Source organism: Heloderma suspectum, chromosome 1 (genome assembly GCF_057233095.1).
Source record: "Heloderma suspectum isolate Gila_16-S chromosome 1, 16-S_ref, whole genome shotgun sequence".
NCBI classification, from domain to species: Eukaryota; Metazoa; Chordata; class Lepidosauria; order Squamata; family Helodermatidae; genus Heloderma; species Heloderma suspectum.
The window spans coordinates 71,307,912-71,335,884 of record NC_139458.1 but is presented as its reverse complement, the minus strand read 5'-3'; the positions used below and the strand labels follow the sequence as shown (position 1 = coordinate 71,335,884).

At 42.4% G+C, this 27,973-nt stretch overlaps 1 protein-coding gene across 1 annotated transcript in view; it reads right to left on the bottom strand.

The window, feature by feature from the left end:
• Window positions 1-2,896: 2,896 nt before the first annotated feature.
• Window positions 2,897-27,973, bottom strand: part of MAPKBP1 (mitogen-activated protein kinase binding protein 1) — a 164,068-nt gene continuing 138,991 nt past the window's right edge. Inside the window, exons 21-31 of the mRNA XM_084846278.1 lie at window positions 27,265-27,413; window positions 26,441-26,490; window positions 25,110-25,346; window positions 24,341-24,510; window positions 22,431-22,567; window positions 20,082-20,261; window positions 16,585-16,660; window positions 15,208-15,509; window positions 13,316-14,371; window positions 8,874-8,962; window positions 2,897-7,532 (exon numbers count right to left, since the gene is read on the bottom strand). Coding sequence (XP_084702404.1) covers window positions 7,236-7,532; window positions 8,874-8,962; window positions 13,316-14,371; window positions 15,208-15,509; window positions 16,585-16,660; window positions 20,082-20,261; window positions 22,431-22,567; window positions 24,341-24,510; window positions 25,110-25,346; window positions 26,441-26,490; window positions 27,265-27,413 — 2,743 coding nt within the window. The 3' untranslated portion in view covers window positions 2,897-7,235. The remainder of the gene's footprint in view (window positions 7,533-8,873; window positions 8,963-13,315; window positions 14,372-15,207; window positions 15,510-16,584; window positions 16,661-20,081; window positions 20,262-22,430; window positions 22,568-24,340; window positions 24,511-25,109; window positions 25,347-26,440; window positions 26,491-27,264; window positions 27,414-27,973) is intronic.

The following is a 27,973-nucleotide window of genomic DNA, read 5'->3' as shown; positions in this document are numbered from 1 at the left end:
TGTGATTGCACAATAATGCCTCATCTGGAACAACTTCAAAGGGTGCTTCCAGATTGAGGGCTCCTAGGGGTAACATTAAAAAAGCTATTGTGCAGCTATCCCATGTTTTCTTTAACATTTTTTTCCTGGTAAGAAAAAAAGGTGGAAACAGTGATGAGAAAACATGAGAGCTATAAACTGAAGATAACGTCTGGGCAGGCACACACACACACACACACACACACACACACCATAAAATTCTATGAATGAGGCAGTGCAATTGCACAATAAAAACTTCATCTGGAAGCACCTCAGTTTACAATTTTTTCCCCTGCCTGGTGATTCAGCCACAGGTTACTGATCAAGCAGTTCTTTACAACGCTGTTATAAATCAGTTGGTAGTCCATGCTGAACAACAACTTCTTGTTTTGGTTTGAAATAATTGAATCTGACCAACTAATTTGTGATATCTAGTTGTATGACTTTCCTGGGAGGCAAAGAAAAGTGCATTTGAAGTAAGGAATTTCCAGAATTTCTTAATGAGGCACATCTGATAGGGTATACGGTAGAACTGGATTGGTCACACAACTCAGTTTTTGAGGCCTGAGGATATAGACAAGACACTTGTAGCTGTTCGGCCAACAACCTACTCTCTTAACCTTTGCCCATCCTGGCTTATTTGGGGTAGCCAGGAGGTACTGGCTGAGTGGATCCAGGCAGTGGTGAATGTATCTTTACATGATAGAGTGGTGCCCACTGCCTTGAAGAAGAAAGTGGTGTGTCCAGTCCTGAAAAAGCCCTCCCTGGATCCGGAGGTTTATACCATCAGTCAGTAATATCAGGGATATTAGTGGCCGATACTGATTATCTCAACCCACTTCAGTCTGGGTTCAGGCCTGGTTTTGGGACAGAACTGGCTTTGGTCACCCTGATGGATGATCTCTTGTGGGAGAGACAGAGGGATGCGACTGTTGATCCTGCTTGATCTCTCAGCAGCTTTTGCGATGGTTGCCCATGCGTGGGAATTGGAAGCACTGTGCTACAGTGGTTCTGCTCCTACATGCTTGTACAGTTCCAGAAAGTAGCATTGGGGAACCATGCCTTAGCTCCTTGACAATTATTCTGTGGAGTGCCACAGGGTACTATCTTGTCCCCCATGCTATTTAACATCTATATGAACCTGCTGGGGGTGGTCTTGATGGCTGTGTGCTACCTCCAGTACCAGAAGCAGTGAGCCTATGTACACCAGTTGCTGGGGAACATTTTGGGGGCGGGTGCTGTTGCACTCATGTCCTGCTTGTGGGTTCCTGGTGAACAGTTGGTTGGCCACTGTGTGAACAGAATGCTGGACTAGATGGACCCTTGGTCTGATCCAGCGTGGCCTTTCTTTCATCATGGAAGTCAAGGTGGCTACATGTGGTTCCCAGGTAGTCTCCCCTCCAAGCACTGACTAAACTGAAACTTGCTTAGCTCGAGCAAGGTGGCTGCCTCATGTGGTCCCAGGGCATAGTCTGAAGGCACATGTTCTTATGTCATTGGGACCTTTGGGGGTAAGGTGTAAGCATGCTGATGACACCCGGCTCTGTTTCTCTGTAACAAGTGAATCAGGAGAGGCTGTGTATGTTCTGAACCAGTGCCTGGATGAAGTGATGGGTTGGATGAGTGATGGGTTGGATGAGGGTCAACAGACTGAGACTGAAACCTGACAAGACAGACTCTGTGGGTGGTTCCCAGGTACTGGAATTGGAGACTTTGCCTGTTCTGGATGGGTTGCACTTCAAAAGAACAGGCATGTAATTTCATAATTCATCATTGTCATTAGAGGCCCAAGTGGTGAGGAGCACCTATTACCAACTCAGGCTGGTGTGTCAGCTACACCCTTTCCTGGACAGGATAGCCTGGCCACTGTAGTCCATGCATAGGTAATCTCACTTTAAATTACTGTAATGAGTTTTATGTGGGGCTACCCCTGTACTTGGTCTGGAAGCTGCAGTTGGTGCAGTATGTGGCAGCCAAGATGCTGAGTTGGGCACCTGACAGTGCACATATTGCACCAGCGTTGAATAAGTAATAGTATTAATATTATTTAATAATTTACATACTGCTGACGATAGCCAAAAAATATCTCTAAGCAGTTCACAAGATAATACATTATGATATACACTAAAATATTTAATAGTTGCTAAAACATTTATATAAACATAATTATCATTAATAAAACATTAAAAGTCATACTACATCATACTGGACAAACTGGGCAGCACACTCTCTCAGAGAAGGCCTGGATGAAGAGATGGATTTTTAATGGATCTTTAATTGGCGCCTAAAGCATGCTGCAGTTGGCACCTTCTGAATACCAGTGGGAGGTCATTCCATAAGGTGGGTGCCACCATGGAGAAGGCCCACTTCGATATTGCTGCAAGATGGCAATAATTCTGTAGACCATGGTACAATGAGCAAAGTCTCCTCCAGTTATCTTAATCTCACAGGTCTGTATTGGGGAAGGAAATCTGGTCCCAAGCTGATATGCCAGCAACAAAACCTTGTACTTGGCTCAGTAGCTAATTGATAGCCAGTGCAATTGCTTCACTGTGCTGATAGGAAGGTCTCTAGGCAGGTTTACACATGAACGCCATGTCTTGAAGCTGAATGCACTCACTCAGTTGCAAAGCATTGTGTTTTAAGTGATGTTCTATAAAAGCTGTATCTTGGGTGGTTGAGCTGTGAAGGCTCATTCACACATACAGATGACTATTGGATGCTGCAGTCGTTAGTGATGGGCAAACATCTTTCCCCGGTCCAATGTGTAACTACTTGGGGGGAATTTAGCATGATCGAAACTTCTTGCAACCATCTTGAACTCTCCAAGTGCCCTAACAATATAGTAGCATTGAGTAAAAAGCATGAAAGTAATTTTGTAACAAAGGTTCACACTTTTTATTGAAAGTATTTAAGACGCAGAGTACAAATGAATACAGAATTAAAAATAGCCCCAAAAGGTGGCTCACAGTGCAAAACCCCCACAAACATAAAACAATAGTTTCAAATAATTAAAAAGGACATTTTAAAAGGTGTTTTTTTTCTTAAAGCCAAGGTAGAAAACACACATTTATAAATAAAAAAAGTTTCAGGTTTGTTATCTCCTGTTGAAACAAGTGGAGAATAGGGAGGGAGTGTTGAAAGAATACAGGGAAAAGGGATGTCTATCTGGTGTCTGGGCTTGAGACATGCTGAGTAGACATGGCTTATTCCTAAAGCTGCTGACCCATGCATCACTGTCTTGTGATTTACAGCAGATTAGGCCAATATATATGCAGCCCAACTCCAGAATATTATATACAAACAATACAGAATTCTGGATAGTCTAGTTTTTATTTAAAGATAGACCAATTTACTCAACAGTACCTGAAGGGCCACAAGGCAGCTATTCTCCTCTCCAACTGAGTTTTTAAGGTTTAAAATACTTGATACTATAGGTCTAGTGGCTGAACATCTGTGTTTATATGTGACGGTAGTGTTTGAAATACTTTCAGTCACATGAACTGCTCCTAACAGTAGACTTTTTTTGTGGGAATAAATGTATTTATTATGGATCACTGGAGTGAAAGGAGAAACTAATAGGCCCAATGATTAGAGGGACATCCAGTAGAGATGGAAAGGATTAAACTGGGAGGACTGGGCGGCAGGTAAATATCAAAATGGCCATATTGAGTAGCACCAGTTGCATTACAATAGCTGGTGTAAGCACAATTTGGCTTTCAAAAGGTCTGTGTTTCTGTAGAAATAACAGCAGACCATTTTGTCCCATTCAAGTGCACGGTATTTATCTTTTCAAGTAGAGCCTTTAGAAAAAAGAACAATCAGTATAGTTTAAGAACAAAATTTAAATCACGCTGCTCAGAAACATTTCAGAAAGCATGGAGATAATATGAAAGTGTGGGTTCAGTGATGGGTCCATGTTCTTGTATAGATTTTACCCATTTACCTTAATACATGAAAATTGCATGCACACACTAAAAATCAGAAGTGGAACAGATTCAGATACTACATGTGTGTATATTTCTCCACCCCTAAGGTATCTGTTGAAGTTTTCCTAAAATGGCCAGTAGACATCTATAATAAAGCCAGAAAATATGCAAGCAGTCCAAAACAAAAAGTATAGCTAGCTGACACTTGACTATCCTACAATCTTGTAACAGATACTTCTTAAGATACTCCAGATTCAATATTTAAGCCATTTGCTATGACCAACAATGGAGTGCCACCAATGAATAACTATAAATAATATTTTACATCTGAGTATTTTCCATAGAAAAAATGAACTTTTTCCTCCTGTTTCTTAGACACAAATTCTTGGGATAGAAAAGAGGGGAAATAAGAATTTTATGGGAGCAACTGGTTTCAGACAGTTGACTGGCTGAGGATATTTACCCCAAAGTCATCCAAAATCATAGATATAAGTGGGAAAATAAAGGGCACATTAAAAGACTTGTTTAAAAAACCCAACATGTCTCTCCATTCTGTAATCTACAGGTTCATTCACAATTCAATTCCACTTAACTAAGTGCTGTCTCTACTTATACTTTCCTATTTGAGGGCAATTTCATTCATATTCTGCCCTTTGAACCTAACAGATTCCTTGCCCTAATACTACTTTGCTAGACGCCTTGGTTGTGCTATTCAATGTCATATTAGAAACTACAGGCCCATACCTCCCTGCCTATCTACTTGCTCAAAACCACACAAAACTACAATTCTAGTTCATTCTCAGCCCCCATTTTTTATTATTTTCCCACCTCGATCCATGAAAGTAGACAGGGGCCAGTTTAATAGTAAGTTGATGAGAATTATGTAATGGAAACCCTGTTTTGACACTAACGTAGAATTTGTTTGATATTGCCTTTCACGCAAAACAGTCCCCAATGGATAATTACTGGATAACTGCCACAATATCAATAGCATTGAGGTATAGTGTATCTACATGCTGATTCTGCTCTCATACCAATGCATTTGACAATTCAGGGGTTAAATCAACCCCAAGAACATCTATCTCTCCCTTTCTTATGCCACAAGATATCTGTGTTAGAAGTATGGCTCTTACCTGAGTGTATGTGTGTGTGTCCCAGAAAAGGAAAGTGTTTCCTGAGCACTGAATACTTTTCACAGTCTAAATGTGAACAGGGAAAGGAAAGTATTTTGCCTATTAAGACCTTTCCTGACATATACATGCAAAAAAACCCACCCACCCTAATTTTCACTTTACAGATGTCCAAGGGTTATCTTTCTGCTGTCCATCCTTAGCAATCAGATTCCTTTGTCACAGGAAAAAGCAGCACATTTCTTGGTCACAACTGGCCCATTTCATGCTCACTCTTAGATGAAAAGGACTACTAGCAGAAGCTCAGTTCTGGTGAGTGTATCCTTAACTACACACGTATTCAGAGGAATATCTGGGTGAGTAAGCCAGCTGGCATTTTTGGGAGGAGCATACTAAAAAAGCATTAAAAACATTCCAAGTCCCCAGCCTTGGAGCTCAGTCAAGGATGTTTGGCTGGCCAGCCAGCCAGAAAGGTCTGCTCTGCAGAACACTCAACACTAGAGCACTACAAAATGAAAGCCAATCAGATCCAGAGAAGCTACACCACGGGGTGCTAGCCCTGTGGTGCAATGAAACATAAAGCCCATAGGACAATTTCAACAGTGCATGGGGAAAAGCCAGCCAGAAAGGCTTAGATCAGCAAAGCTATTTAGTAGGGTGATCAGATTAACAACAGAAGACACAACTGCTCTCTGACCAGAGAGAGCAACACTAAACAAATCCGTAGATTACTTATTTTTAAAACTAATACTTTGGGAACATGGTGAGATTGACAATTCAATATCCTGGGACTTGTGCTGCCTTTGAAACAAAGCAAATGAGAGAGATGTAAAGCCAGGGCACAGTAAAGAATGCTTGTATGTCCCTATTAACTTCCTTTCTTGGATTAATTGAAAATAATCAGTTCTTTACTAGTTTATTTGAACAACAGCAGTGGACTAATTTATATGACACTGGAGGAACTGGCAAAATGTGGTTGTCGCTGAACACAATAAAATTCCATGCAGCTTCATTCTCAACCCACTGACATTAAGAAAAATCCTCACTATTGACACATCTTGGAAAAGGAAATGGAGATAGTTACATCACAATAATCTGCATTTGCTGGCCACTCACATTTAGTCTGGTAGTTTTCTGTTTTTACCCCTCAAGATGAATAAAAGCCCCCCACCTGCTGGGGATGTTAGGTACCTCTCCTGCTTCCCTTGAACAGAATTTAAGAACTAGAACCAGAACTTAAACAACACCGCTAATAAGAACTTTATAACAGATTTTGACAGTTCTTCCCTTGATGTCTGAGAGCTTAGGTTTTTTAAAATAAAACCTCAGAAAATGCTGAATGGTTCTTGTAAAATAACCAATCCATTTATCAACAGCTTTGTAACAGATCTCCAGAGCATGGTCCAAAGGGTACACTGTCCTCTGGAAGCAAGTGCAGATTTGGTAAAGTATAGGTTTTTCTTTAAAATAGAAATCACAGCTGAGAGAACAAAAGTGTAAATGCAAAAAACAAAAACCTATGTGTAAGAAATCCAGGTATAAGGGAGTGAAATTCAGCAAGGCAGGCTGCGGCAGAAAGTAGTAGTTCAATTATCCTGCCTACTAAACTACTAGTACATTTACTGTAACAAAACTTGTCTCTCAGTACAGATTGTGGGAAAGATGCAGAAACATCCACAGATACAAAACACATGTGAAAGGTTTAGAGGAACAGTCACAAAAATAAATTAATAAATAAAAGGTTTAACAGTCTGTATATAGATTGAGACAACGCTACAGAAGGAGTGAGTGGTGCCATCTTGATCTCTTTCTGTCAAGTCAGCAGTTTCAGGTTGGGTCACAGTTGGATTCTGTTTGATCCTGTATGAATTTTCTTTTAAAAGCCCAACATTTTGGCTGTGTCAAATGTTTCCAAACAGTTTCACTTAACAACACTAAAAAGAGAGGAGGTGAGCACAGAAAGATTAGTTACTGTGACCAGCACATTTCTGAAAACCATAGAGAGATCCTTAAGAGACCTAGTTGTTTCTTGTTAAAGAAAAAGTCTTTGTTGGATAAAAACAATTATAGCATTCATTCAAGGCTTTCACCACGAACTTGTCCCATTCATTTTCCTGTGCGGTTCTATTAAAAGTTTATGTCGATTAGACCCACTCTTTTAGAGTTTTTTATCCATACGTCGCTCAACAGCTTGTAACAACAGCTCTGAGTATTGTTCCAACAAAGCAAGAGTTTGCTCATCTCCAAAATGGTGAGGACTGGATAAAGTAGAACCACTTCCCTCACCCAATGGCATTACAACTGTATCTTGTGGCTTCACTAACACGTCTTTCTCCCTTTGAAGTTCGTTTCCATCCTTCAAGGAATCCAGTTCTTTTTTCATCACAGAGAAGGTATCAGTCAAGAGGCCAGCAATCTCATCTTTGTCAGCTGAAGACTCCACGTTAGCAGACACCTGCAAAGGAAGGGGGACCACGGGAAGTTTGTTTTAGAATTACTGTCTTGCCTATCCTGAAACCTTGGGCCTGTAACAATGAAAAAAGCACCAAATCCAGTGTTGTCAGATTATCAGTTTGAATTCAGAGCTTCAGATGGAGGGTTGGGGTGTGTAGCATTAGCTTCCTCTATCACCGCTCCCTCCTTTCTCACCCAAGAAAGTATTTGGGAGCAGCATGGATGCCTCACTCCTCTGTGACTTCTCACTTCAGGCACGGTGATTCCAGGCACATCAGGTGTCCCTCATACCTGATCTAGGTTTAAAGGGGCACAGAGCTCCTTCCCTTCTCTCTTCTTCCCCACACCTCACCTGATCTTTCAAGGAAAAAGAACATACATCACACAACTCTTGGCGTTTCAAACACATTCTCTCAATCAGACTTGCTCTATGTGTTGCATTTATGCTGTGCATTGAGCAAGCTTGAATTCTCGTGTGTGTGTGTGTGTGTGTGTAGGAGTGAAAATGATTTCATACCTCATATGGCTACCCTTCATTCTCATATATGTACAAGAATACTTTTATGTCTGGCAACACCAATTGATTTTAAAACAATAACATTCAATCAAACTAATCCTCGCCCCTTGGACTCAGCACTTGAAGGCCAACCCTGACAAACAGGTCCTCTGACACTTCTGAATGGTGGCTGGGCTTAGGCCTAGGGGAGAGACAAATGACACATTATGCTAAATATGTAGTGTGCAGTTGCCCCTCTACTTTTTCTTTACTCAGACGTAAGTGTGCAAAGCCCCAGTCAGGATCAAGACCACCATGTGTAAAACTCCATTGGCACCAATGGAGGGGGTTTTCTTTGTTAAACCCCCTGCTTCTGGAAGGGGGGGTACTGGGAAGGGACTGCATGGGGGACTGAAAGTTTAAACCTCCCCTTCTTGTGTGTGGTAGTCCCAATCCAGTTCAGGGCCTAGCGCGCTTACTTGTGAATAACAAAAAAGTACAGGGGCAACTGCACACCATGTATTTAATGCAACGTGTAGTTTGGCTCTGAGTTTCTAACTGGAAGCAACTTCCATACTTAAGTACAGGCTATAGCTGCTGACTGGTATGTAACACTTTCCAATAGCAAATCACCACAACAACTCCAAGGGCTTCCCCGCAGATTAGCTGCTGCACTTACATCTGGTTTATAGATACACACAAAAATAAGCACAGATGTCTGCCACTGGATGAAAATGTAGGGGACCTTTGTTCCGAAGTCTTAACCATATGTTCCTGACCTGTCTAATATAATCACATATAAGCATTAAGATCTAACGGCCCAACTGGAATGAAGGTGTGACTTACCATATGGTATAGATGGATGGCCTTACGCATGCTGTCCTGGAGCTCAGATACAACATGCTTGCATTGTTCAACACTGATGGATGAACCTCCTGGAGTTGGGGGAGACAAAAGAACATAGGCACTAAGCAATGGTCACACATACGCTAGTTCTGCTCACTGTCTCACTACTGAAGAGCACTGCTAAAAATCTAGCCATTTCATGTAAAAGATGTTTTAAAATGTTCAAGAAATGTGTATATTTTACCTCCCTACCCCACCCCCGAATAGTTCCTTGAACCATTCGTCATGTGAAACAGTTCACTATATATTATTGATATACACATTTCTGGAAATTCACCTTACTGTAAAAACTTCTTGCTTTCTAATTTTCATCCCTTTCTAAGCAGAAAGAAAGTAATTTGTCCCAGATAGCGTGTTATCTCTAGGATTAGGCCCATGTAAAACCAAAGATCCTCTGCCTAAGGCCTATATTAGCAGTTCCCAAACTATGTGCTATGAAAAATTAGTTAATTAAATAGTTAAAAGGCTGTTTTGATCCCAAAGCAGTCATTCACAAAGGAGGCTGCCTACTGCATGGTTCACTGTACTGGCCTGGCCTTCTTCCAATTGGCCTGCACTGAAAATTTCTGCCACATGTCTACATCATGTGCAATTAAATCATTCTAGATGCAGGGGTACAGTAGAATTTCCTGCCATCAATGAAGGATGCGCACTGCATCCCTGCAACCAATTGTTGCTCTGAACTTGCTCCCTTCCATTCAAGAGGCATACCCAGAACTGCGATACATGCAGAGGCACAGGTAGACTCTTCTGAGGAGGGTAATAATTGCAATTTAAAAGTGAATGCAAGAGCAAGGGTAAACGTCTGCCTCCAAATTTAATGACAGAAGAAATGTGCAACAGCTGGCAGCAGTTTGGGAAATACTGGCAAAAAAACAACAACCTCAACTGGACCTGAACAAGCATCATCTAAGTAGGCAACAAAGCAGCATATTGCTTTACAAGGTAGCCTTTTTGGGATGAAATGCAACATGGGGTAGAGGGAAGATTACGGGATATTTCTGCAATACATCACTACTCTGCATTTATTAAAAGGAAGCCAACTTGGTGTGCTTCCAGACAGCTCCTCACAAACTCAAAAGGGCCTGGGCAGCTGTTCTGCCTTTCCCTCTTAATGGATTTCTTGCTGATAAGAAAAACAGAAGGAGCAATGGGGGAAAACAGGAAAGTTCCAAATGGAAGAAATCATCTGGACTCTACCCACCCACCACCACCACCAAATGTTTGTGAATGAGTCAGGGCAATTGCACAATAAAGGCCTTGTCTGGAAGTACCCTTTGTCTGCCTAGCTGCCATCCTATTAACATAGCAGAGTCTAACATCTAAAGGCATGTAGTTGCACATGATGACTGACATACAAATGGACAAACACACAGGCATGATATGACTTTTATTATGTCCTGCTGCATAATAACTCACAAGGGAGCTATTGAAAATCCTCCTATTAGCTAAAAAATAATATGTTGTAATGAAAGTACTGCATGGTTCTGAATTAGGGACAGAGAACCCAGGGAGAGGGGCTGATTCGGCATATCCCATGCCAAGTATGACTGTATAGGCACCAGTTAACGTCTCAGATCCATACATTCTTCACCTTCTTGTTAATGTACAGTGTGAATTAATTGGCTTCCATTATCTTGTGTTCTAATTCAGAAAACACCAATGGTTTTCTTCTCACCATCTCTGGATTTCTCTCATGATTATTATGCGTGTGCATTGCTGTTGAGATCAATGAATACCAGCAGACATGCGGAAGACGCTAACAGTAAGTGCTGCAAATTCTTGGATGAATGAGCTATAAGGCTTCTATAAGTTAGAATACACCTTCAGACTATCAAATGGCTGCTGTGATAACCATACTTCATATCCTACGGCATTTTCCTCCATAGATTTCAAGGTACTGTATCAGTGAGAAGCATGTGCACATTTGGTAGATGGAAAAAGACTGAGAGCAGGTATGTTAGGTAACTTTCTATCAAAGTTACATGCAAGCAGAGGAGAATGTAAGACCTCAATTCCCCATCCCTCTCCTCTGCCCCTCCAAAGCCTTGTGCTCTGTTCACCTCATGGCAACACTGTTTTTGTTAGCCATAATGTCAGTTTTATGGAATTAATTGCTTAGGATAGACTGACACAGCAAAGTAATCCCTTTAGGATGGGCTTTTAATGTTATCTCATGATGATGATGTTTTATGAGAAAGCCATTTTGTTTTACTGAGTTGATGTTTATCTTCTGTAGATGTTTTATTAATTACCTGATGCTTTTTATTATGTTTTATGAAGTATTTTTATTGGTTTGTCAGCTGCCTTCAGTGTTCAGAGATGGCAGGAGAGAGAAAAACTAAACATCCTTTTAAAATACACTTGTGAGCTTCTGTCTCTCTCCCTTTTACTTGTTTCACATCTTACCAATTTGTGAAAGTGGGGGCAGTAAAGAAATATGTTCCATCTTAGCAGAGGTTTAGGGTGCCTCTACATTAGCAAAAAACCCTTAAAAACCCTGCATCCTTACTGGGGCTTTCTGCTTTCAGTTTCTTCATGGGATAAGGAGGGGCTCCTTTACACGGCAGACATGTGGTTTGAATCAAGGAAGCGGCTCCCTCCCTGACGTGTGCAAAGGAGCAGAAGTGAGGGAGCCGCTTTTGTCGCTTAACTTTTGCTGTACTGTTTCCTCGCAGCCCCTAGGAAAGCTACAACTTACTTCTGACTAGACGTAAGATTGTGCTCTAAGTCTGCAACCATCAGCACAAGTACTTGGGAGTAAGCCCCATTGAACTTAACGGGGTGCTCTGAATCAACAGAAGATGTTGATTTTGAGTTTGGTGGGGTCGGGGATCAGATTTGTCTCCCTTCTTTGCAGGGAGACATTTTACTCTCTTCTCCCTCCAATCAAGAAATGTGCTCAAGCATTTACACGGCAGACACGTGGCTTGAATTGAGGAAAGTCCTTCCTCAGCAAGTTCATAGTGCTACACCAGCATTTCACACTGCCAATATCCCGCTGTTTTTTAATATATTCCAGCTTATCTCTGATCTTTTTGAAAGTGGGATAAACGGGCGATGTCCTAGAGGTTGACGACGTCATGTCAAGGACCTGCAAACGTCCGTTAGTGGCCAATCACAAGTGTGCAATAAATCACTCGTGTAGAAACACCCTAAGATACAGTCTTCCACATGACCATGAAACCACAAAATGAAATTAAGATCCTAGGGGTAGCTTTCAATGTTGCACGAGTGGACTTCTGCTCATAAGATGGGGCTTCCCCTGCCTCTCCCATCTTCGCCCCTCATACAGCCCCAATTTTCCTCCGGAGCATCCCCCAAACCTCCAGAGATTTTGGAAGTGCACAGAAGCTGCAGGGGAGAGGGATCTGTTCTGACAGTGAAACAGACACCGTTCGATTTCACCCTATGTGTGCACCCAAACTTTTCACATGTCTTTTCACTGCAGAACTGGACCCTTAAGCTTCACTCTGCAAGAGCCTGGAAAACCACAGAGCAGTGGAAATTTATTCCCATATGCTCTAGGCATGAATTTTTCTTTTCTCAGCAGCAGTGTTTACATGGTTTAAAATAATGTAAGTTCTTTTGGCCAAGAGTACCATTTTTAATGTATGCTTGAACAGAAAGTGGAGCTTTTAATACAACCAATGTATCTAGTCTCTCTATGCCAGCCTTCCCTGACCTAGAAACCTCCAGATGTGTTGGACTACAACTACCATCATTGCCAGCCAGCATAGCCATTAGCTTGGGGTTATGGGAGGTGTAGGTCCAACACATCTAGAGGGCACCAGATTGGAAAAGTCCATCAGACTAGCAGCAAAAGAAAAGATGAAAACTTTAATGAGCTTCCGCCACGCGTTGAAAACTTGGTTGTTCAGGTAGGCACTTGGGTTGGGTTAGGGTAATTTTAGAAATATGATGTTTTAATGTGTAATTTTATTGTTTTAAACTGTTGGCATTGTTGTACATCGCCCAGAGTGGCGATTAAGAAATTTAATTAATTAACTAACTAACTAACATTGAAAAGGTGTTGTGAATGGATGTGCTTTTTGGTCATGTTATTTTTTTCTGTTTCTTTCTTTTTCTGTTGCTGTTTGTCCCCCCACCCCCCTTTCTCCTTTTTTGTTTCTGTTATAATTAAAGAAATTAAAAACTCACACTGAAAGATCAGGAAATTTTGAGCACTAAGTTTTCCTCTTCCCAGTATGCAAAATTACTTTTTGTATACTGCGCCCACTCTTGTGCTATTTCTATCACTCGTTTAAAGCAGGAAAAATGTGTGACCTATAAGATTTGCATGCACCCAACACAAAACCCAAGACACACAGGGAGCAGAAACTGAGGACAGAAAAAATGAATGTCAGACTGAGATGTCTCACCATTGAAAGGATGGCTTATGGAACGAGACAGGTGCAGACAGGACGAGACAGGCCAGAAGCTGGACGTAAAGAAATGTGATGGAAGCGTGAAGCGGTTCACAAAGACAGGAGACAGAAGAGGGAAGAAGATTAGAGATGGGTATCCGTGCACACCTGAGTGCTCTGCCAGGGCTGCCACAGCTGTGGGAGACCTCGGCCTGCTTGGTTCAAAAGAGCAAAGCTCAAGCTGATTATCTGGCGTGCAACCAGAGCTGGCAACTTCCTCTTTGCATTCCAGGGGTCTTTTTTCTGGAGGCTCTAGATGCAGACCATCTGAAAACTCTTTCAGTTTGGGATTAATAACCCCTGGCTCAAGCTGGACTTTGATCTTCAGTAATGTCTGATTCTCTTTAGAGGGACTCACTGGACTACCTTTACTGAGGCCCAGAGGCACACCTGCTTGGCTTTCCAACTTGGAGGCCCATCCTTCAGGAAAGGAGGGTTTCTTTTTACCCATGCCAGCAGGTGACTGGGGAGACTCTGACTCTAGCAGCGTTTTTGATTTGGCAGTTGGTGAGAAAGAAGCTAATGTCGGTCTGTCAGGGAGAGGTTTGGGAATGTCAAGGATCAAATGGGCTCTGTTAGATGCCAACTTGCTGTGAAAGGATTTGGGTGATGAAGAGCTTGTGGCTTGCTGAAGAGCAGGTTTCACTGGGCCATTTTCTTTCACAAGTGGCTTGTTGTTCTTCTCAGTGTCCCCTAAAGAATTTAACTGTTTCTTCTCTGGCACTTGTGGGCTAACCTTCACCGGAACCAGGTTTTCTGTAGAGTCACCAAGGCACAGATTCTCTCCCACAGATATGCTACGGGATATCTTGGCCATGAAACTAGTGGTGGGGCTCATGTAGGACTTTGGTTTCGTAGCTTTACTGTCTTTGGCTTGCAGAGAGTTGGAGCCATCCATCTTCAGCACAGTTGCAGACAACTCCCGACAGTTATTTGACCTTGGATCCTTCTCACCTACCATTAGGGTCTGAGGACGCTGCCTGGCAGAAGGCATCACCCCAGGAATCTTATCTGTGGAAACGGAAGAAATAAATGCATAGAACTGGTCTGGAGCAAATGGTGCAAACAGAATCAGGATAACTCCAGCTTTTAAACATTATTTCACCTCAGTTCCAAGAAGACACATTTGGTAAAGCAACAATGCTCTGGGAGTAATTATTCTTGGCACCCTTCCTCCAAGCACCGTTGTCTAAATTTCTGATTGAAGACCAGACTACAAATAGTAGTACATGTACTATTTTGGTCTTTTGCTCTGTGCGATGGGGAGAATGAAACAAGTCATAGGTCATACCACCTAGTATTTGTAATAGTATGTCTTCTTTGTAGGGAAAAGCAGTCACAGGGCAATGATCGCTGGCTTGGTAACCACAGAAGTGTTAAGAAAAATAAATGTGGTATGCCCTTTGGGTAATTCCCAGCACCACACAAAGTAAAAGCAGTCCCAAACTGCACATGCAAGACCACACTTAGGCTGGTTTGCTAGGAAGGACTTCTACACACGCTGCATGAAAATGAATGGCAATTTCCATGACTTCAGGCTGCGTTTCTACTGAAGAACAACATCCTAGTGGATTACTTTAATATCTCTGAGAGAATATCTCTGCTTTCCAGAGGAAGGAGATGAAGCCCTTCTCTTACTATCACCAGTTGGAATTAGCAATTCCTTCTGTTCTGTGCATCTCCAGCTCAAGTCACCCCCAAGAGACACAGGCACTTTTATGCTGGCAAGCAAACTGTATTTACTAACTGGCAGATTATTAATTTTAATCTCCAAGGCTGGGCAGGTTTCTATTGTGGATGTCCGTTACTTTTAAATATTACATCACAGTACCAAGCTCCTTCCTTACCATTATGAACAAGGTCATGAACTGACTGGGATTTCCTCATCACCATAGCCCCATCGCTATCTGGGAAAGGCCCAGCCAGTCTTCCGAGACCCCTGTTGATCTCTAAAGCAGGTTTTCTCTTTCTCTGCATATAAAGTGACCTAAAGGAATTAACATCGTTTTGGAAGATGCCGTTCTCCATGGCCATGTTCTGACGGTCAATCCCATTTTTCAACAGATCAGCAGAAACTTGCTTTGACAAGGCAGGGCTTTCAGTGGGTTTCCGATCCAGTACTAGATTTGATGAAGAACGTGACAGTTGCCTAGAAAGTCAAAGATAAGACAGGATACTTAAGGTTGCAATACCATCACCAGTTAAAAAAAACAAAACAGTACTATGGAGCTGATTCTTATTAAGCCGCAAGAAAACTCTCAAGGCCAAAATCCTTCCACAAACACAGTTTCCCCTTGGATGTAACAGAATAGGAAGTAGTGGAACAAGGGGTAAACATACACAAGATTGCTATATTTGACACAAGCGTTTAGCAAAAGGGGGAAGAAGGGGAGGTTCCAGCAAGGGAAGATAAGCCACAGTTATAATCGGAGTAAGTTCCTCTCAGCAAGGTTGCTATCAGATTCTTGCCATACTTTTATCCACATGAGACACATGCATCTGCTTTCCTGGATTGTACAATGAAAAAGGAGTCTCCTTTTCTACCTAAAAACCAGGATGTTAACACTAACCTAAAGGCCTTGGCATCCAGTTATAAGCAATTGGAATATATTGCTCTTCTCTTTGCTACATTGACAAAGAACAGAACCAAGTGCTCAGTAAACCCTAGCTTTTATGGATATCCTTTTTAATATACAAAAGATTACACTCTCCTGCCCCTATCAGGTATAGCAGGTTTCTTCTTTCAAGAAATTGAATTATCATGCAACATTTGGAGCTTAGTCAGCAGAATAAGCTGCTTGCTAGTGTAAGGAAACCAGATTAAAACTAATCAGTAAACAAAAGTGAATGGTATGGCGTTCACTGTCCAAGTTGAATGAAATGCAAAAATAAAACAAAGTGCATAAATGGTGAAGAGTAAATCAGATGGCAAAGTACACACCTTCTATGACCCAAAGTTGATTTATCTATACAGCTGTGATATTTGTTGGAAGACTGAAGAAATAAAAGCAATGACAACAACCTTGATCAAACACAGGGCATTCTGACCTTCCCATGTCACCCTCCAGATACAGGCAGTCTGCATGAAGAACACTGGAATCTTCATAAAAGCAAGCCTCTTTGCTAAGAAGCACCAGGATCAGAAAGATCAAGATTTGAGACTGTCACGTCTGGTCTAAAGCAAGACCGGGCTGTCCAGCATTAACGGAAAGTGAGAACTCTACCTGAGAGCTGGAGACTGGGACAGAAAACGAGAAGAAATACTGTTTTCCATTCTCTCCAGAGTCCTGCATGATCCACCTGTGAATTAAGAGGAGGAAATGTGCTCAAGTTCGTGAAAAGACATGCATTTTAGCAAGATAAGTTTAATTTAAGATTTTTTTAAAATGGTCACAGGTTACCGGGATGAGAGTGGAACTCCCCAGCTACTACACTTTGTTTCCCATGCAGCTTGATCCTGTGCATATTTCCCTCAGTAGTAAGCACCACTTATTCAGGGGGGCTTTCTCCCAAATAAGCATGCGCAGGGTCACAGTCTTAATAGGTGAATACTCAAAGCATGAGTAATTTATGGCTCTCATTTTAGCCCCTACGAGCATTTAACACCTAATGAGAAACTATTGTTAAAGCCTGAGATAAGGAAAACAGCAGAGAAAAATTAAAACACTGAACAGCGGAAGCTGTCTCATACTGAATCGGACCATTGGCCCATCTAGCTCAGTACTGTTTACACCAGGGGTGTAACAATAGCCAAAGACAGCTTCAGCTATTGGGCGGTATAGAAATGTAATTAATTAAGTAATTAAACACATGACCCCCACTAGCCCTCATCTCCCCCAAAAAGTCAGAATTAAAAGAAATTGGCAGTTTGCCACCAGAATTCAGTGGCAAGCTGCTACGGAGGCTAACTGAGGACATGTTTAGCTTGAAAACAAGAATAAAAAATGCTGCTGCTATGGGGGTGGAGAACTGGCTCCCTGACCACCTGAAGTTACCCACTCCTGGTTTACACTGCGCAAGTTTGCAAAGAGCTACAGAAATACGCTACAGTGGCTTATTTCCCCTGTTATGCATGCCAGTCAGATTTGCATAATTTCCCTCGCCAGCACCGCTTGCCATGTTGTGCAAACCCAGTGAGGGTGGCTTGGGCAGCCACCAGAACCCTAAAACAGCCCATGGGGTCTGGGTGGCTCGTTAACCACAGCAACAAGCCACTCCTGCTGGGTTTGCATGACATGGCAAGCTGCGCTAGCAAGGGTAATTATGCAACCCCCCCGGGGGGTTGAACCCGGGACCTTCTGCATGCAAAGCAGGTGCTCTGCCAATGAGCTGTGGCCCTTCCCCCTAAGGTGACCCAGTGAAGCTGTTTCCCTTACAAGCTCTGATTTTTCTTTTTTTTAAAAAAAATAAAAACTCTTCACATTTAGGATCAATTTTACTTTCGTTTGATAATACTGCAGATTATTAAACCTGAGGGAAAGTCTTAACTCAAATGGCATATAACATGAAACCCCACTGTATATATCCAAATGTGGATGAAGGATTGATGAAGAATCATTATCCATTTCCCTCATCTGTTGGTTCAGAAGGCCTTCAGGGTGCAATCCTATGCACGTTTAGACAGAGAGAAGGCCTAGAACTCCCAGTATGTCCCAACTAGCCATGCTGGCTGGGGAATGTTGGGAGTTGTAGGACTTTTTTCTGTCTAAACATGCATAGGATTGCACCCAGAGGGAGCAATCCTGTGGTGATAGGTGGCTGCCTCTGAACTCAGAGGCGACTGCCTATCCAATGCAGGGTGAGCACAGCATGGAGAGGATCTTCTTCTCCATGCTCCATCCACCCTGCATTTGCAGCTAGACGGCCGGTTTTGGCTATCTAACCGTGGGACTGCGGGGGGCGGGGGAGGCTGGACGACGCACAGGAAGCATCATACTGGCACTTTGTGCTCCCTACCCCTGGGAATGCCCCCTTTCTTCCTGCTTCATGCTGCTCTTATGAGCACAGAGCCTGGGGACGATCCACGAGGCATCAGGGGAGGGGGTGGGGAGAGGGTTTTTCAGGAACCGACCTCAGAGCATGGGCTCCGAGGTCGGTTCCCAAAAACCGAACAATCCTATGGCCGTCTAGTGGCCATAGGATTGCGCCCTTAATCTCTCAGTTTCCAGAGGGGTAGCCATACTAGCCTGTTACAGCAAAAAAATTCTGTTTACCAGTATTTATGAATCGCTTACATTAAAAAGAAATTTCAAAGTGATATACAAACAATACAGTATAAAGCCATAACAGAATACTGTATCAACCTTAGAAGAGACAATAGGATGACAGCAAGAAAAAAGACAAGATCATTGTTCTGGGAAAGCTTTTTGGAACAGGTAAGTTTTCACTAGACGCTAAAAACCCAGAAGTGTTGGTGCCTGTCTAATATGTACTGGTAGGAGGTTCCAGAGAGTGCCCCCGTGATACTACGGCCTCTGTTTCAAGCCATTGTGGACTGGACTTGTGATAGCTCATGCATCACCAGGATAGTATCTCCTAATGAACATAGTATCCAAACAGACAGGTAGGGGGTCAGGTGTTCTCTTAAGTATTCCACCAGAGGTATTAACCAGCTTACCAATTCCAGGATGTCTGTATACTCTTCAACACTACTTTGTACACTATAATTATTTTATATACATTTAAAATTGAATATAATTGTCATAGTGTGTTTTCAAAAAGGACTGCTCCTTTTGCTACCAATCAAAATTCACTGTGCAGCTACTCTGTGTTGTCCTCCTTAACAGATTTTTTTGTGGTAAAAAAACAAAAAAGATGGAAGAAGTGGTGGGAAGACACAGGAGGGCTACTCGTGGATGACATCATCTAGACCCCCTGTAAATTGGGTGACGGGAGCAAGGCAATGGCATGATAAAAGCCTTGTCTGGAAGCACCCAGAGTCTGTACTGTTTGCATTTCATTTCCCTTTGACCTCACTGCCTACATTTCTCTCTCTCTAAAACCATGTGTCTATATACCTGCCAATGTAGGATAACACCTCATGCATCTGATGAAGTGAGCTCTAGTCTATGAAAGCTTATAGTATAAGCCTTATACCACAATCATTTGTTAAGTCTCTTTAGATGGTTTGTGGAATTGTAGGGGAGGGGGGAGGCTTCCAGATGATGTCGTCTTCCACTCCTAGACCTTCCTTGTTTTCCTACCACTTATTCCATATTTTTTCTTAACCCAGAAAATCTGTCAAGGAGGAGGAGATGGAACTGCTGCACAACAGCCCAACATCTGGAAGCACCTTTTAAGGTGCCATAATATATGGGGGGGGGGGTTTTTACATTCCTTCTGATATCATAGTGTTTGCTATGCCCTCTTCTACCACTTGGAGCTACTGCATTTCTGTGGAATTTCCAGCGCAACTGATGATTCAAGTCTTCCCTCAGGTCAGAGAAAGGAAGGAAGGAGCAGCAACTATTTTGACAAGCCAGATAGAACTCTTTTAAACGGGTAGCCTCCATTTGTTGTACCACCAGATTGCAAGGGATTCTACAGATTTGTCTGGCCTGTTTCTCATTAATTTCTTTATCCCACCAATGGCATTTGCTTCCACAGTGGTCAGGTGAGCGCCACAACAGCTACTGGTACCGATGGTCTAAAGCAGATTTATAGAGAAGCAATTGTGAAACATCACAACACTTAAGAATTTTCACTGTTTCAGCAACTGTACCCTTTTCACCATTACTGGCAAGAGTCCCAAAATGCTGTTTGAGGAACTTCTCTTGATCTGGAGTCCTGGGAGCATCTCCCTCCAACAGTCCAGTGTTTACGTCCTCCTCATCCTCTTCTCCCACCTGTTCATCCAGGTCTGAGGTGCCATCTACACTGAGAGGTTCTGTACTCTCAGAATCTGAAGGGGGAAATGCTACACATCACACACCATTTATAGAACAGATTACAGATAGAACAAGTGGGACCTGAAGCAAAATACTGTGGTGTATCCCCACCCCAGATAATAAGAGTTATCTGGTTCAGTTAAAGCAGTGGAAGGGGAGGGAGACTTTTTCTTTCTTCCTCATTCTCCACCAGCCTCAAAAAGGCTTCTCCCTGCTGTACTATATAGCATTAGAGGGGCCAGGTTTGGGGCTGGCTGCCAGCCCTGAATCTGGAGCATTTGATTGCTATATTGGGGTGGTGGGGAGAGAGAGAGAGAGTCTGGAGAGTAGGACAGGGAAAAGGTGTCTTTTTTCCTTTCCTGCTTCTTAAAAATCCCTATATAATACAGGGAGGAAGGTTATTTTTAACCTCACAGAATAATACTCCCAACCCTGAACTCTCACCTCTAAGATACTTAACAATAAGCCTTTAGGAGGGGCTTGAGCAGGCCAATTCACTCCTCTCTCCACTCCACCCACCACCAACACCACCTCAATGTTCCATACATCAGGGTGGGGAACCTCAAGCCCAGGGGCCAAATCTGGCCCTCCAAGGTTCCCCAGATGACCATGCCCTCTTCCTCTGGCCCCACCCCTTTCCCTCAACCACCAATCATTTGGTGGTTTCCCAGCTTTTGTGCAGCCTTTCCCTGTTCTAAAAGGGTGAAATGCCTCTCCTAAAGCTTAGTTCCTGGCAGTAAGAGCCTTAAGCTAAAATATGCAGGTATTGTTTTAGTATTTTTCCTTACCCCCCACTGGAATGTGGCCCCTGACAGCTTCTCTGAAATTGAATTCAACCCTTGGGCTGAAAGAGATTCCCTACCCCTGCCATACATCCTGGGTGCTCACATCCTGGTGGCTCACTGGTCCATGTCAGGCTGTTTTGGGAGGTATTAAAATGTCCTTTTCTTTTGAAATTTACACCTTATAGACTTCTGCACACCTAGGGAGTCCCACAAATACGTAGACATGATTACTTAAGAATTGATGCTTTCGAACTGTGGTGCTGGAGAAGACTCTTACGAGTCCCCTGGACTGCAAGGAGGTCAAATCAGTCCATCCTAAGGGAAATCAACCTTGGGTGCTCATTGGAAGGACAGATACTGAAGCTGAAGCTCAAATATTTTGTCCACCTAATGCGAAGAGAAAACTCTCTGGAAATGACCCTGATGCTGGGAAAGACTGAAGGCAAAAGGAGAGGGGGACGGCAGAGGATGAGATGGCTAGATAGCATCACCGATGCAATGAATATGAACTTGACCACACTCCGGGAGAGAGCGCAGGACAGGAAAGCCTGGCGTGCTATGGTCCACGGGGTCACAAAGAGTCAGACACGACTGAACGACTGAACAACAACAATCTGGTTCCAAGCTGACACATACTCAACCATCTGAGTTTGCATTAGAGGGGATGATATTTCACATTCCCAAATGGGAGAATGGACCTTTCCTCCAATGCAAATAGCAGGTGTGGTGGGCAAAAAGTTAAAAATCTCTACTACCTGCCAGGGTCCAGATCCAAATTGAGCACTTTGCTGCCTATTTTAAAAAAAACAAAACCACACATTCACACAATTTCTAGTTCTGTGAACGATATCATGTCTAGTTTGGCTCTAAAATGTTTTGGGAGAAAGATGGAGGAGAGATGTAGGGCTGTTGCTTGTGGCAGCAGCCATACACTGGCTGAAAGATACAATTCTGGCCTGGAAATTGCCTCTGTATGTTAGTTCCTGCAGGAATGGCAAGGCAAACCCAGAAGTACCACACAAAAAGAATATTTCATCATGGAAGGTTGAACACCCAGAATGGAGACTGGCATAGTTAACAACTGGCTTGCAAGTGTCTGGCACATCAAATCAGATGCAAGCAGCACCAAATTACTACTAAAGTAGTTGTTGGAGAAAGCCAGCATCTGCCAGTGTTTCAAACATATATTAGTAGAAGTGCAAAATCTTTTAATCTGGGGTGACTTTGGGCAGCCAAGATGAAGGAGGCCTGGAATGCTACTTGTTTGGTTGTATATATTTCACTTTAACGTCTTCTGGTATCTGTTAAATGTAATGGCACCCAGCTGAAGTTTTCAGAATGGGGTGGGCTGCAAGTCCAACTAACGAATGAACGAATGAAATAGTTCACGTCTCTCACCTTCATTTGGACTCGATAATCGGCTGCTACTGTAATCCACGGAGCAGGCGCTATCAGGGCTGTGCTTATCTGGACATCCATTGCTGTGGTAGCCTCTACCTAGCTTCCCATGGGGAAGTGCTTTTACCTGGAATTCACTGTGAGAGAGGGGATGAATACAGTTATGAGGAATGGTGCTTTGCTTATTTTGTTAAGTATTAAACTCTTAAAGACCTTACCTGTGCTAATAACTTTCCATCTTTCCAAAAGAATTGTGTGTTTTTAAAACCTAACTTTTAAACCATTCATGTAAAATTATTTTGCATTTCATAGAGCTTGGACAGTGACATTTGGACTGTTCCTCGCCCCCCCCCCCCACACACCTTTCTGTGTGGTCCATATTCAAATGCTGGTTCTCAGACACCAGGCTAATGCTACTATTATTACATTTTTTCAACACTGCAGAAGAATGTTCAAGTTGGCTGAATACATAATAAGTTCTTTATCTTCCTCATAGACCAAAAGTCCTCTATTCAGACTTTAAGAGCTACATCAACACAGAGTTTGAGGCCTACGCTACTGCCTATGTGTGCATCATTGTGTCCCTTACAGATGTCCCAGACAATGAGCAGACAATTTGCACAAGGTAATTTAAGAGACTCCATACATCATCATGACAACAGACTCCATACATCATCATGACAACAGCTTATGGTCGCAGCTCCAACAGGAGGGTGCTCTTGCATTCCTGGTTGACAGCTGGTTGGCCACCGTGTGAACAGAATGCTGGACTAGATGGACCCTTGGTCGGATCCAGTATGGCTCTTTTTATGTAGACTGTGCTTTGCCTAGTGCAGCCAATCATTCCCCTTAGCTCCATGGCTGTAAGGAAGGACATTCTGATCAGAGAATACTTGGAGTTCTTACACTTAAATCCTAGTCACTACATTTGAACTTAAGCATGAAGGATACTAACGTGGGTTATATTATTTACTCTAACTGTACAATGGCTTGCAAGTTCAGTGAGCATCACATACATTGTGCGTCCAAGCACTGTGTAAAGTGCCCCATCCCAACTTTCTAACTCCAAGAGATCACAATCTGCTCTGTTCTAATATGAAAATTATAACAATACATAAAGCAGAAGTTGCAGGGTGAGGTTGAGGTGGGAAGAGAACTAGTAGTTCTGCCTTAAGAAACCTCTAGAATGTAATAGCGCATGTAGGCACATCTAGAACTCACAACCAGAACATTATATATTGAGGAAGGGAAGGAAATGAAATGGCTACAATGACATTTGCTAAAAGGAGGAAAGAGGGAAGGGAGAGTTAAACTGTGTAAGGGTGAGATTGAGGGAAAGAGACTGGGAAGAAAGGAGACTGGTATCTCTCCTGTTTCTCCAATACTTTTATACCACATGATTTTTCCAAGTCATGTTACTGCATCTCCAAATATCCACTCTTTTAGTTGTTTCTAGAGCAGGCTCAAACATTCCCTTATTAAATTTCAACCAGGCAAGGGTGAAAGAAGAGGATGGAGAGAACAGGAGAGGACAAGAGGCCCACAAGACATTCATCCAAGGAGAAATCTGATGGTGGTATATTTGATTGTAAATCTTTATATATGGTTTACAAGCAAAGATTATTTTAATGGGACTCAGCTCATTGTAAAATACCACTAAGTGGGAAAATCAAAAGTAGGTCACCAAAAAGCAATGGGGCAGACATAAACCTCTTTGGAATAAAATACTTTGCCTACTTTTTGGTGACTCAGATCATTATAATCTAGAAGTTGCAGTCAAACCAGTATCCCCAAAATCCTTCAATAACTTTAGAATGTGGCAAGCAACAGGTTACCTCATCTGAACTGAGGGGAAAAAAACACAGCCTAAGTGGCTCGAGTCAAGGAACAAAAAGAAATTTATTTTTGACCTGCTAATGTCTGTAGGGTGAATTTCATCTTGCTCTGGGTAGATTACACATTCCTCACTCTCCGAAGGTTCCAGTTCCTGGGGGAAAATCCCACCTTCACAGGACACAAGCCGAATAACTTGGGGTCGAACACAAGGCTGGTTTTCCTGAACAGTTGTAGAGCCTCCAACCTGGTACAGGAGTGCAGAAGTGAAACTTGTTACCTTTGCTTCAGTAAAGCAGTGTGCAAGATGTTGGGCCTACCATGGGAAGAACTATAGCTAACAATATAGCTAAGGAGCAACCCTGGGCTCCTTGCAAGGAAGGCCGGGATATAAAAATAAATAAACGTGACTCAGGAGAAGACAGGAGCTGATCCATTCACCTTATATACCTGTTAGTTATGCTGCTGCTTCTGTTCCAAGAAGCACTAGCTTTTATATTCATATACCCCAGCAAACATTGGTCTGATGGCTGAGTAATGTGCCATCTAAAACCCTGAGCAGGTCCTATTTGTTTCTTCATAAGGCAATGCTTTACTATCAACACAATATAATTGTATTAAACAACCGTTCCCCAACCTGGTGCCCCCCGATGTGTTGGACTACAACTCTCAGCATGCCCCAGCCAGATGCGTTGGAATTGCAGTCCAACACATCTGGAAGGCACCAGGTTGGCTGTATTAGAGTCTTTACTAGCTAGAATTCAGTGAGGTCAGAGACTTCATTGTAGAATTCCAAGTGACCAATGGTAGTTTCTTGTTTCTTCCATTGAGAAGGGAAGTTCTTACATTGCTGACATGTAGAGGGAGATCAGGATGTTCTCCTTGGTCTTCCCCATTGCTGGCTTGGGAAAGCGAATCTCGGCTGGCAGACCGGGAGACTGCGAAAGACTCCAGCTGGCGTAAATCAAGCATGGATTTAACTGTCATCTCTATGCTGCTGGTTGGCTGGGACCAACGACTACGCTGCCGAGGTGCCTTGCTCATGCTGGTCTCCGAACACTGGATCATTGCTATTTCTTTAGCCTAAAGAAAAAACATTTTTTTAAAATAGGCTTAAAGGATCCTTTTTCAGACTAATCTGCTCAGAAAATCATAATGCCCCAGAGTCACCACAATAGCAAAAATGTTGATGGAGCAAAGTAAGAATAAGATATATAAAAAGGATAATCATTTAAGACAAGCGCCCTTCATAATTTGTTAATCACAAGAACTGGGGGATGAGAAAGGATATAACATTTCAACAATAATATGGTACAATTCTTATTTAAACATTACTCATATCTCCAGTAGGGCACAGGTTCACTTTCCTGGATTAATCTTAGGATATCTGAAAGACCTCACTTGATCCTAAGACAATTTCCTCATATTTTTATAGAGCAATGACCTGAGATGCACTGAAGAGGTACTCAGTCTGTTCCTACTCCACTTAAAAGTAAACATGTCATTATCATTAATGGATAAGAGTTGGGACTGACATCAACCAGGCTGAAAAATCTCTTTCACACTCTTTCTGATGGCATTAACCCTCAAGACATACAGTGGGTTGATAAATCCTCCCCTGCCTGTCCTCCCAGCAGAACAGGGCATGGGCCTTCTCTTGCAAACTTTTTCTACACCACCATCATTCTGTCTTCCAGCATAGTTTACACATTGCTGAACAGACCTGCCTTGGAATGGGTGGCAAAGTGGTGCTACTGATTCATAGGAGATCCATTCAGTTTTAGCAGCATGTTCTTATTTGAAGTCTGCAAACAACTCTCAGAAATGTATCTCTAAATGACAAGCAGCGTTCTAAGGGCAAACAATATCTTCATAGCAGTCCTTGTCCTGTTTAAGGAGGGCTGCAATGGAACACCTAATACAAGAAGCCCCATCTTGCACCTAACAGATAATGGGCTACACACAGATACCAGGCACCAGAGAAGCTAAAGCCACTGAATATTGTGATAATTGATTCTATGTATGCCATGGCATTTAGAAACTGGTATGATATAGAAAGATGACACCAATGCATTATACATCTTAGGGCAGTATGAATGACTCCATGAATATCCTTCTACCCTTCTATTGTTCTTAGATTGCAAAGGCATGTCTTAAAAAGTGTATTGAAAGCTCACCCTCCTCATTTCCCAGTGGGACAAGCTTCTTGAAAGAGAAAGTTCTGAATCTAGGAGAAAAAACAACATTGATTAGTGTAAATCTTCTAGTCAACAGACCCGTTTTGTTTTTCATCCCCCCTCCCCACCCCTGGTGAAGTTCTTCATGCGCACAACACACAAATAAATCTCTTTGCAGTATTGTTGACTATTAAAGAGAAATCACAACCAAACCCATTTAAAAGCCCAGTGAATTTAAACATGATTTGCTTCCACTGAAATGTGTCCACATACACACAAACACGGAGTTATATTGCTTTTTTAGTAAGCTAATTACATCATGATCTTCTTCGAATTTTTATGACTCCCTAGTAGAAGTCACAGTACTAACTTCTCATCTCAGCTTAGCAAACTCCTACGTTGTCAACTGTTTGCACATGTATAGATTCCATAGAATAATCTCATGTAGCCATTCTCTTAGTTTTTCTTGCACGCTTAGGGTGGCTCAGAGTAATTTTCTGCCATTCTCTCCCTACATGAATTATTGCTGGGGACACAATTGTGTGGAGAAACTCTCTGTGATAACTGGCACTACATGGGAACACTCTGAGGTAATTTCTAAAATCACTGGGCTCCATATACTGGTACAAGTGTAAGGAAATGGCTGCAAGTGTCCCCATGTACCACTGGTCCACAGTACTTCCAGGCCTGTGCAGGTCCATGGAGAATGGCATGAAGAAAATTTGAAATGGTAAATGGCTATGCAGACTAGATGTCTCTCTCCTCTCCGGTGCTTAAGTCCTTATCTGTGTTGACACTTCCTTCCAAGATGCCATCCTTTATACCTGAGTCCCGTTCAGTGTCGCAGCTGGTCTGCATTTGGAAAGACTGCAGCCCATGTAACTCATCCTCATCATTCCCTTCATCTTCACCATCTTTGTCACTGTCTGACGAGAGAACTGGTGCAGATGAGAGGACAGAGACCGACTCGTGCCTAGAAAGGCAGAATGAAAATGAGCATTTGCATTAAGTACATGGTAAATGCCAACAGTCTTAATTCAAACCTATCTTGTATGCAGCTCCATTACTCCACCAGTAGAACACAACAAGTTTAAACTGGGGACGGTGGGGAGAGGAACTGGATGCTAGGTCATTCTGACTTCTAGGAAACCCATCTTAAAAGCATGTGAACAGGCTAGAAACAGACATCATAGCTAATCCCTAACACTAATCTTTTCAATCAAAGTATCCCAAGTGCCACCAAACATGGGGCAATATTGAAGCAAAGATAAGCACTTTTTAATCCCATTGTTTTCTTCTCTTATTTTCTTTAACTTTTTAAAAACAAAGCTATTGTTATTTACATAATACACAGTGAGATCATCATACTCAGTCCATAATAACACCAAATACTGCTCATGATCAAATTTCAACATAAAAGATAATTTATTTATTTTATTTATTTATTATTTAATTTATTAATCGCCCATCTGGCTGGTCACCCAGCCACTCTGGGCGATGTACAACATACAATAAAACAATAATCACAAATTA